The 12,329-nt window shown below is 38.1% G+C and overlaps 1 protein-coding gene across 3 annotated transcripts in view; it reads right to left on the bottom strand.

Annotated features, from left to right (window-relative positions):
* The window catches only part of aggf1 (angiogenic factor with G patch and FHA domains 1), a 74,239-nt gene that overhangs the window by 45,912 nt on the left and 15,998 nt on the right, over positions 1 to 12,329 (bottom strand). For all 3 annotated transcript variants that reach the window (XM_059974496.1, XM_059974497.1, XM_059974498.1), the window contains one exon: positions 8,076 to 8,252. In XM_059974496.1, coding sequence (XP_059830479.1) covers positions 8,076 to 8,252 — 177 coding nt within the window. The remainder of the gene's footprint in view (positions 1 to 8,075; positions 8,253 to 12,329) is intronic.

Genomic DNA, 12,329 nt, shown 5'->3' on the forward strand with positions numbered 1-12,329 from the left:
AGTCCAGGACAAAAGGCCACAGTCTTAGAATTAGAGGGTACCCATTTAAAACAGAGATGAGAAGAAATTTTTTCAGCCAGAGGGTCGTGGATTTATGGAATTCGTTGCCACCTCCAACTGTGGAGGCCCGATCATTGAGGGTGTTTAAGGGGGAGATTGATAGGTACCTAATTAGTCAGGGTATCAAGGGATATGGGGAAAAAGCCAGAAATTGGAACTAGATGGGAGAATAGTTTAGCTCATGATGGAGTGGGACAGCAGACTCAATGGGCCGAATGGCCTACTTCTGCTCCTTTGTCTTGTGATCTTGTGAACTTCAACATACTTAACCAATATCTGACCACATTACATGACCACATGTAAATTATAAGCAGAATGCCCTTCAGGCCTCCAAGCCTAATCCACCATTTAATAAGATCATATACGATCCTACTTTGAAGAACCACAAGTTCTTGTTTACTATGTACAAGGTAAAGCAAATGTTTAGCTAACTCTATCTCAATCTTCAGATCCACTCATTACTTCTATTATAATCGTTCTGCACTTCTAAATCTAAATTTTGTCCATTACTTTATTCTGCATTTTTTTATTGCTTAATCCTGTTTACCTAAATGCATTGTATAATGACTTGATCTAGATGAACAGTATGAAAGACATATCTCAGTACTAGCAATAATAATAAATCTAATTCCAATACATAACCTCTACTCTTACTCAAAAGTGAAATTGAAGGAACTGACAATGAGTGACAACTTCCCAAAATATAAGCAGATTCAACTTTTCCATTAAACTTAAATGATTGATTCAATCTAACTTTTTTAAGATCTTGGCAATCAAGCAATATACATTTTATTGTTTGCAACATCAGCATGAGAAACCAGTTAACAGTTGTTTCTCAGAGGACGTAAGAGGGCCCTAGAAAAGAAGCTGGTCTACAAATGAAATAATGGAGAGATAATACTTGTTTAGCCGGTATCAAATAAATACTTTTCATCCTTGATAGTGTAATTCCTCTGAGAATGTAGTCAGCACTGAAATCTATTATAAATTTTGAGACAATATCAAACAAAAGACATGATTACAGATGCTAGAAATCTGAAATAAAATAGAAAATGTTGTAAACATCCAGCAATTGCTCATCAATTTGTGTATTTGAGCTCGGAATGCTTTTTCTCTTTGCTGTTATTTTCTGTAGAAATTCTGCAATTAAAAACGTATTATGCAAGAAACCATTCAGTTAGATTCTCTTCCTCCACGAAGTGAGATTTGAACAAATATCAATTAAAACTGGCTGTATCATCATCTGGTATGGAGGGGTGGGGGAGCTACTGCATAGGATCGAAATAAGCTGCAGAGAGTTGCAAACTTTGTCAACTCCATCATGGCCACTAGCCTCTGTAGTTTCCAGGACATCTTCAAGGAGCAAAACCTCAAAAAGGTGGCTTCCAACACCCCCACCACTCAGGACAAGCTCTGTTCTCATTGCTACCATCAGGAAGGGGGTACAGGAGCCTGAAGGCATGTACTCTGTGATTAGGAGCAGCTTCTTCCCCTCTGCTATACGATTTCTGAATGGACATTGAACCCATGAACACTACTGCAATACTATATTCTTTATGTTTGCACTTCTTATTTAACTATATATAATATATATTTACTGTAGTTCACATTTTTCTCTATATTATGTACTGCATTGTACTGCTGCCGCAAAGACAACAAATTTCACAACGTGCCAGTGATATAAACCTGATTCTGAAAGTCCAGTAAGCTTCATATAATGTATGGTGGTTTTCAAATAACCTTCATGAAGACTCCATATTTTAATTTGGAAACAGCATTTATAATACTGTATCTTTGCCACAAAGCATTTTCATGAGGTTATGATCTTTGCTTGAATTACGCACTTTTTAAATCTCAATGTTCAATAAAATAAAGGGCTACTAAAAAGGATTAATCAATGGAGCAAGGCAACAGAGTTATGTGCCTCAAAGATTATCAAGATTTAAAAAAAACATCTGTTTCAAGTTGTAACATTATGGGTTTAATATCTTCAGCTATTTGTACTAGAAACCTGTTTTTGCCATTAATCTACCTGTTTCTGATTCTGACCATCCCAAAGAGGAAATCTTCAAACTAGCCATTGATTCTGTCATTTGCAGCACCTAGGGACAGGAGGAACAGAATCTAATGAATAGTTGGATATATATTATAAAAAAACAAGACCTTAGCAGAGCATTAAGTTTAATGTCCTTTGACACAAAATAGTGACAAAATGGATCCTGGGCAACTGACCTCAAAAACACCAAAGAGCAAACAACGTATGTCACTCTTTGATCCTGGCTGGGATGACATGAAAGTACGTGTTCATTTCTATAAAGATTTCAACTCACACAAACTTGGAAAATGGGATAAAATTATGAGTATGTACCTTAAAGTGTGGAAAGAACTGAATCGAATATGCCATTCAAATGTGTTTAAATATGAATAATCCTATGTGACAATGTATGTGAATCACTTTCTTTTAGCTCCATATAATAATGACAAAATGTTAGTGACAGCTCAGGAAGAATTGATTTTGTTTTTATACATGTTCTTCTTGGTCATAAGTCAAAAGTTGAAAGCTAAATTTTCCTCAAATGGTAGTGTACTGTCACTCACCTAATTAAGTTTGCATTTGTAATACTTCTGCATTCTATACTGTGTCTCATCTGCACAACACAATATTGAGCAGTTATCTGACAACTATATGATCAATGGAAAAGCTGAAAGCAAAATGCTATATACATTAGGCTGTTTCAATGAAATGCATTGATGTGAATGAATGGAGTGTGCATACCACATAGGTGAAAATGAGAAGGTACAAATGGAAAATATAGAGAATCCTCTTGATTAGTAAGGCAATATAGATTGGAGGAAAATATTAATGGTATAAAAAAATTAGAGTGACAAAAGCAACCACAGATGCCTCAAAACTGCCTTCATTTAAGCTCATGGAATAGAGGCACATACTGTACACCTGAATTTTCAAAATAGTTACTTCTATACATAAAGGAGGAGAATCCATTGGAAAGGAAAATTAATCATTCCTGTAGGTATCATAAGTTGTTAAAGAGATTATTTAGATGTTAACAACCAGCAAACTAAAGTCTTCAAAGATCTGCAGAGCACAGACAGCAATATACCCGTTTACTTTTGTATTCAGTATGTTTTAATCACACTATGGGTTTATGAAATGTGACAGATCTTTAAAGCTCATGAGGAACTCAACAACATTAGTTCAATTTTGAATTGCTTCCAAAACCACCAATGTCTGATGAGGGGACCAAAACTATGCCTGCTATTTCGATATTTTTAAGTTTTTTGGGGTGTGAACTCTTATTTCAACAATTGCATAGGATAGAAAATTTGTTAAATCCTTTTCCATTGAAAATAGAAGTGCTCCCCTCAGCCATTCTCCTATTCAATGCATTCATTTCTTCTGAAGATTAGTGAAAGAATAAATTTTCCATGCACTTCTAAAGAAAAAAAACTGCAAATTCCTCTTTAGACACCTTTGCCAGTTATTCAGGAATATAAGACTTACCCAAGTGTCTGCACCTTCATGCAACTAAATGTATTATATTCAATAAAAGTTAATTTCTTGTTTCTCCAAATTCCTATGTGATACAAATAGTCTGTAATTATATTTGTGTTCAGCTTCAAGTAGTCTATCATAACCGCAAAACAAAATTCTGAGGAAGCAACACTTCCAAAAAAATTTGTGGTGATATAATGGAAAGGCTTTGGAACATCAAGAGGCAAGTAATTCCCTGGAGAATATGGAACCTCTGCTCTGCTGTCATTTTCACTACTACTTATGTGGATAAATCAATATAATTTCTTGTCTACGATGATAAAGAGGACAGTAATGTTACTGAATATCAAAAATAGGTGGTTAGACCCTTCCTTGCCGGAGATGGTTTCGCCTGTCACTGTTATTTGTCACTCTTCCATTTCCTGTTTCAGTGTTTAGCATCCTGCATGGAATATAGAACAGTATAGCACAGGAACAAGACCTTCAGCCCACCAGGACGGGGACAACTATGATGCTAATCCAAATTAATCCTATTTGCCCGCACAAGGTCCCTCCATTCCCTGCATGCTCATGTGCCTATCCAAATGCCTTTTAAATATTGCTATCGCATCTGTTTCCAATCCTTGCCCAGTAACTCATTCCAAACAACTACCAGGGTTAAAAAAAATTGTCTCATAAATCTCCTTTCAAAGACTCACCCTCGCAACTTAATGCTATGCCCTTTAGTATTTGACTTTGACAATTCCACTGTAATAAAGACTATCTTATCTATCTTATCTACTTTATTCATTTTATCAGGTCACCACACAGCCTTCAGTGCTCAAGAGACAACATTCCAAGCTCACCCAATCTTTCCCTGTTGCTAATATTTACTGAGTTACTATTGTTATACTCACAAGGTGGTCATGCAGACAAGCTCCCACTACCTATTAAATGCTCCCAATGGCATGTGCCTTAAATAGCCTCTGACAATCAAGTCCAGCTCCTGGCCTTCACGTGTGGCTTAGCTACTAAGCCTGGCAGAACCATTTCTACTGACAGGAGACGGGGCAAAGGCGAGTTACTGGCACCTTAAAACCAGTCATTTTGGGGATTTAGGGTTCGTCTGCCATGGTTGGCAGCTCGCCTGCCTTACAACTATATCCACTTATGGGGAAGGCTTTGGGAATAAACGGCAAGGGAGAAATCCAGAGCTGAAGTCCCTCAGGCAGTCCTACATCGTGTTCTCTGCAGTTCCTTTGGGTTCATCAGATATGTGGAGAGGGAGGCTTACTACATGAGCAAGAGCTTTTTCTATATATCATACTAACCAGGTTTGCACCTGGTGGTAGGACCCCAGTGAAGATGGCAGAAGTTACAGAGAATGTGTTGGAAGCCGAGGCTCACGGGGTGATAGGTGAAGACAAGAGGAACTATCCTTGTTATGGCAGCTGGAAGATGGGTGAGCACGGATATCTGGGAAATGAAGGAGATGTGGGTGAGGGCAGCATCAAAGGTGGAGGAAGGAAAACCCTGTTCTTTGAAATAAGATATCGCCAATGTCCTGGAAAGGAAAGCCCCATACTAGGAACATACACAGCAGAGACAAAGAGACTGAGAAAAGGGAATTAAATTTTTACAAGAGACAGGGTGGGAAGAGGTATGATCAAGATAGCTGTGGGAATCAGTAGGTCTAGAAAAGATGTTGGTAGGCAGTTTGTCTCTAGACAAGGAGACAGAGAGATCAAGAAAGGGGAGAAAGCTAGAAATGGATCAAATGAAGTTAAGGACAGGTTGAAAGTTGGAGGCTCTTTTTCCCATTCCTTTTTAATTTTTTCTGATACTTCTGGCTGTATATTCATGATCATATTATAAATGGTGGCTACTAAATCCTTCTGGCAAGGATTCAGAGCTAAAAATTTTTCCGTAATGTCCATTGGACATAATTTCAGAAAAGAAATTATTCAAGAAATTTCTAATTTGCAAATATCTAAAAAAAAGTTTTAGGTAAATTATATTTATTAGATAGCTGTTCAAAGGACATAAAATTATTATCTAAAAATAGATCACGAAAACATGTTATGCCTTTTGTTTTCCATAATACAAAGGCTTGATCCATAAAAGAGGGTCGAAAAAAGTTAAATAGGGCTTGATAAGATAAACTTATTTAAGACAAAAAACTTACGAAATTGAAACCATATTCGCAATGTATGTTTAACTATGGGATTAGTTATTTGTTTATTCAATTTAGATAAAGAAAAAGAACTTCACTGTCTTATACCCACTGAGCAATGGGAGAAAATTTTACAATTAGTCAATTCCTCTTCTATTTGTGCTAAACATGCCCTAATATAACTTAAGGTTGTGCATAGGGCTCATATGTCCAAGGATAAACTTGCTCGATTTTACTCTCATGTTAATCCAACCTGTGATAGATGTTATTCTGAAGTAGCTTCATTGACCCACATGTTTTGGTCTTGCCCTTGTTTGCAAAATTATTGGAAAGATATTTTCGGTATTATTTCAACAGTTCTGAACATCAAATTGCAACCACATCCTATTACTGCAATTTTCGGTTTACCAATGGTGGATAATATTTGTTTATCCCCCTCAGCTCGACAGATGATTACATTTGTTACATTAATGGCTAGAAGATCTATCCTATTGAACTGGAAAGAAATTAATCCTCCAACTATATTTCAGTGGTTTTCTCAAACTATCTCTTGTTTGAGCTTAGAAAAAATTAGAAGTGTTGTCTTTGATTCTTCAGTTAAATTTGAAGAAACTTGGAGACCATTTATTCAATATTTTCATATCAGTTAAACTGACTTTTCCTAAACCCTGCTTCTATTATCCTTAATTATTTGGATGGAGGTGCAGAGTTATTGACGCTACTGTGTATATTTGACATAATGCAATGGCCCATGTTGGTTAGGTTTTTTTTTGGGGGGGATTTTTTTCCCTCTTATTTACTCCCTTTTTGCATAATTACTATGAGCTTGGGTGGTTATTATATATGGACTATCATCTATATGAATGTACACTTAACCTGTTAATTATGTACTTTCAAACTCTCTGTATTCATGTTTCATTTATGTTTGTTTAAAATTAATAAAAAGATTTAAAAAGAAAAAGTTGGAGGCAATGTTGATGAAACTGACAAGCTCAGAATGGGTGCACGAAGCAGCACCAATGCAGTTGTCAATGTAGAGCAGAAAGAGTTGGGGGGCATTACTGGGAAGGCTTGGAACATGGACTGTTCAACGCAGTCTACAAAATGGCAGGCATAGCTGGGGCCCATGCTTACCCCTTGAATGTGGAAAAAGTCTTCCATGCCCTTGTCATAGATTCTACCCTGTTTAGTATGATTATAGTTACACTCATGATGGAGGATATCCTTAGTGTGAAGACAGGACTCTTACCTCAACAAGTACCATATAGTGATCACTTCTACTAATACTATCATTGAAAGATGGAATTCCAAAGGAAGATTGGCAAGGATTATATCAAGTAGGTTTATCCTTTGTGAAACTATTTGTTTCAGAGCCAGTATGGAGGCCAAGGCTTGGCAAGTTCGCAGAGTGTCATGGTAATGGAAATCCATTCTACATTATATAGTCTTGTTATTTTCAGTGTTTTTACCTGTTGTTTAAGCTGGAGGAGCACACATTCAACAAATGAGGGAAAAATGAGGTGTTAATCAGGTTGGTGTTTCCTACCCAGATACCAAGAGACTTCTGAATCCGTGGGCCGTTCCTTTCTATCTGTACATTACGGTGCAGTTACCATGTTTTACAGATATCAGGTTGTTGCTGACTCAGCCTGTGGACAGTTCTCTCAATTTAGACACCAATCCCAAGAGGCTTCTGAGGACTTTTGTAAAGTTAGCTATATCCAAAGTATATGCCAGGTGATCAGTTTGGTTTTATTCTTGCTCAATTTGAATGCCAGGCTTTAAATTTGAATACAAAAGCTTTTAAATTACAATCCCACCTTCAACATGAGAGAAAAGGTCCAATGCCAGCTATTCCTTTGTCAAACCGCTCTAACCTGAGGTCTTAGCATTACATGTTGCCTGAAGCCTACTTGCCATTATGGCAGCTCGACTGTCCTGCAACCAGCCCAAGTTAGCATGGGCACTGCAAACAGCAATAAAGAACATGACTGTGAATATCGAACCTTGTAGCAGTCTTCGTTGAGAAGCTGATGCATGGTGGCTTTGATGCAGAGGTAAACGCTTGGTTACTGTATCTTTTGCTCAATCTAATCTATAAGTGACAGAACATCATAGTCTTCATGCAACATACTTTGTTACATGAAAAAATATCACAACCAATGCTATCAACTCTGACTGAAAATAATCAATATTCTCTGGTCCTCAGAGTTATGACACAAAAAGTTAATGAGACATTACTATACGTGAAAGGAATGAATAGAGAGCATAATTTGCAAAGCATGATACCGTAAGTCTTTACTCTTTCCTCTGATTAGGTTGCAATAAAGATAACTGAATGCAACATACCTTTTCTTCCTTTAGCTCTAACTTTTCTACTCCCTTTCGTTTTTTCTTAACCTTTTTCTCTGTATCTGCTGTTTGATATGCAAGTAGATCCACTCGAGAATGAAACTGGTAGAGGCCACTCCCAGCATCATAATAATAGTAAATTCCAGTGTTTGGATCATAGTAGAGCTGGTTTGTCTTTTCAATTAAAAACAAATATATGGTTACAAATTGATCTATAATTCATATTTTAATTAAAAATAAATAGACACTAAACTATATTAGAAAACTAAGAAAATACAGCTTTGGATGACATTTTTATGTTTTACCATTACAGGTTATTCACTGGTTCAAGAAGAGTATGCAGATTCTTGAGATCCAAAGAGCAAATTGTGACAATAACATGGATGGAACAAAATAATCAATCAGAATAAAAGATGCTTATTTTTATATAGGGAATTCAGGGACAGTACAAACTCTTATTCACATACAGATCAAATTAGATTTTACCTGTTCTTTCTGGTTAGGACAGAGACTCAGGAAAGGGAATTTTCCTCCTTTACTCAGTCCCTCTCTCATATACACCCTCACCCACCCACCAATGTTGATTCATGGATGAGTACCATCCGATGAGAGATATCACTCATTTATTTGTAAATTTTCTCACTGCGCAAGTTTTTAAATTACTTATGGTATCACAGCTGAGCCTGCTTCTGCATTCAACTAAAGGTCAAATGCAAACATTCCAATAGGTCTCACTGTGTCATGCTCAGAATCCGGCCAATTTTCTCTTTCTAACCCAAGAACTTCATCCCAATCACAACCATTAACCAAATGGTTTTAAACAGACTAAAATAAAAATGTTGACACAGCAGCTTCCGGTTAATTGGGGCAGCCTTTTATTTGGGGCAACTCTTAAAGAAAAAAAAACTAATTCAGAAAATAGCCAGGATTCCCGTTGTTTATTTGGGAACACTCTGCCGCATAATTAGGACAGAAGACTGGTGCTGAACACTTAACTAGTGTCAAATGCATGATCTTTGTAGCCGTTATACACAATACCGTGCTTCAAGCAAACAGTTTTTAAAACAGTGTTTGTTACACATGCTTCTGTTTAAAAAGCAGCGACTTTTGTCACTGATAGTTAACGACAAATAAGCAGCAAGACAAGTCAGGGCTGTTTTGTTCACTGTGGTTCCAAGCGTTCAGGCTTGGAAATGCCAGAAATGACTGGAGTGAAAATTAAATGATTTGATTACTTCAAAAAGTTAACATAGAATATAGAAAACCTATAGCACAATACATGCCCTTCAGCCCACAATGCTGTGCTGAACATGTACTTACTTTAGAAATTACCTAGGGTTAACATAGCCCTCTATTTTTCTAAGCTCCATGTATCTATCCAAGAGTCTCCAGGAGACACTATTGTATCCGTCTCCATCACCGTCGCCGGCAGCCCATTCCATGCACTCACCACTCTCTACGTAAAAAATGTACCCCTGACATCTCTATACCTGCTTCCAAGCACTTTAAAACTGTGCCCTCTTGTGTTAGCCATTTCAGCCCTGAGGAAAAGCCTCGGACTATCCACACGATCAATGCCTCTTATCATCTTATAAAGGTATCCCTCACTTTACGGAGTTCGCTTTATGCCACTTTGCTTTTACAAAAGACCTACATCAGTACCTGTTTTCGCTAACCAAAAGAAATCCAAAGAGGATTTTCGCTTTTACGAGAAAAGGCGAAAAGCGAAAATAGTACTCAGTGTTTATTTTGCAGTGAGCCATTACAGAGGCAGCGTGCACCCCGAGCAGTGAGGGGTGAAACACAAAAATAGTGTTCAGCGTTTGTTTTGCAGCAAGCTGTTATAGAGGCAGCGTGCACCCCGAGCAGCGAGAGTGGCGAAAAGCGAAAATAGAATTCTGTGTTTGTTTTGCTCTCAGCAAAACACTCAGCATCAAGCTGCAATAGCTTTGAACTGCATGAGATTTTCACTATGATTGACTGTGCTGCAATGATTGCATATAAGTATGACTTTAATTTTGAAAGGGCACGTAGGTTTAGTGCAAGTTTGCAGGATGTTTTGAGTGCTTATAAAGAACTGTATGATAGAAAAATACATGAACCTTCCAGTGTGCTCGCTGTCTTCCCAATTCTGGTAAGTGAAACTACACTGTACATACATTATTTCTACTTTATTTAGGCTGTGTATTTATCATATCTTTCCTACTTTTTCTACATGTTAGTGTTATTTTAGGTTTTATGTGTTATTCGGTAGCTTATTTTTTGGGTCTGGGAATGCTCAAAAAATTTTTCCCATATAAATTAATGGTTATTGCTTCTTTGCTTTATGCCATTTTACCCGTTGTAAGGTTTCACAGGAATGCTCTAATTCCGGATAGCAAGGGAAACCTGTACACCTCTATTAGGTCACCTCTCATCCTCCATCGCTCCAAGGAGAAAAAGCCACATTCACTCAGCCTATTCTCATAAGGTATGCTCCCTAATCCAGGCAACATCCTTGTAAGTTTCCTCTGCACCCTTTCTATAGTTCCCACATTCTTCCTACTGTAAGGTGACCAGAAATAAGCACAGTACTCCAAGTGGGGTCTGACCAGGGTCCTATATAGCTGTAACATTACCTCTCGGCTCTTGAACTCAATCCCATGGTTGATGAAGGCCAATACACCATGAGCCTTCTTAACCACACAGTCAACCTGTGCAGAAGTCAACCTGTCCTATGGACTTGGACCCCAAGATCCCTCTAATCTTCCACACTACCAAGAGTCTTGCCATTAATACTATATTCTGCCATCATATTTAACCTGCCAAAATGAACCACCTCACACTTATCTGGATTGAACTCCATCTGCCACTTCTCAGCCCAGTTTTGGTTCCTATCAATGTCCTGTTGTAACCTCTGACAGCTCTCCACACTACCCCCAACCTTTATATCATCAGCAAGTTTACTAACCCATCCATCCACTTCCTCATTCAGGTCATTCATAAAAATTACGAAGAGAAGGAGTCCCAGAGCTGATCCATGAGGCAGACCACTGGTCACCGACCCCCATTCGAAATATGATCCGTCTACAACCACTCTTTGCCTTCTATGGGCAAGCCAATTCTGGATCCACAAAGCAAGGTCTCCTTGGATCCCATGCCTCCTTACTTTCTCAATAATTCTTGCATGGGGTACCTTATCAAATGCCTTGCTAAAATCCATACCTACTACATCTACCTTCATCAATGCGTTTAGTCACATCCTCAAAAAACTCAATCAGGCTCGTAAAGGCACAGCCTGCCCTTGACAAAGCCATGCTGACTACTCCTAATCATATTATGCCTCTCCAAATGTTCATAAACCCGCCTCTCAGGATCTTCTCCATCAACTTACCAACCATTGAAGTAAGGCTCACTGGTCTATAATTTCCTGGGCTATCTCTACTCCCTTTCTTGAATAAGGGAACAACACCTGAAACCCTCCAATCTTCTGGAACCTCTCCCGTCCCCATTGATGATGCAAAGATCATCGCCAGAAGCTTAGCAATCTCCTCCCTTGCCTCCCACAGTAGCCTGGAGTGTATCTTGTTCGGTACTGGTGACTTATCCAACTTGTTGCTTTCCAAAAGCTCCAGCACATCCTCTATAAGGACTTTAAAGAATTTGAAGGTAAAAGCAATCATCCTGAATTTTACAATATAAATGATAATTTGGAGAATGCAATTATCGAAAATTATACGAAGGTAGTCCATTATTTACGCTAAGTGTCTGCACTGATTTTGTTCTTTTACAGTAAATCAAGAGAATATGGCTGTATAAACTCAACCCTCTCCTTCGGCTCCAAGTAGCTGTTTGATTGCAGCAGCCAGCATACCCCAAGTACACTGCTTTGAAAGACAGGTTAAACCAGGTGCAAGTAGCTGGTGGGCCTTATACCCCGGAGAGATAGGGACGTGTCTGTCCTAGCATGCAAAGTCAGATCTACAGTGAGTTCCAACAGTTAGGAAGGCATTTTTGCAATGGTCTGTGGAGAGCGAACAGTATGACAAGGCAGAAGTCATGATCATCTACTGCAACCAACGAAGAACCCAGTATCACTGGACCCAGGATTCTGAGGTTGAGAATGTGGAATTGCCCCAGTGGAATGGCATTTCCACTTTAAAAGCTCTCACACACAGATTTCCTGTCATCATCAGATACAACAGACAACCAGCAGTAAATACATAATGTGTTACTCAGTGAAACAGTAGTTTGATTTTTATACATTTTTAA

Source organism: Hypanus sabinus, chromosome 7 (genome assembly GCF_030144855.1).
Source record: "Hypanus sabinus isolate sHypSab1 chromosome 7, sHypSab1.hap1, whole genome shotgun sequence".
NCBI lineage: Eukaryota > Metazoa > Chordata > Chondrichthyes > Myliobatiformes > Dasyatidae > Hypanus > Hypanus sabinus.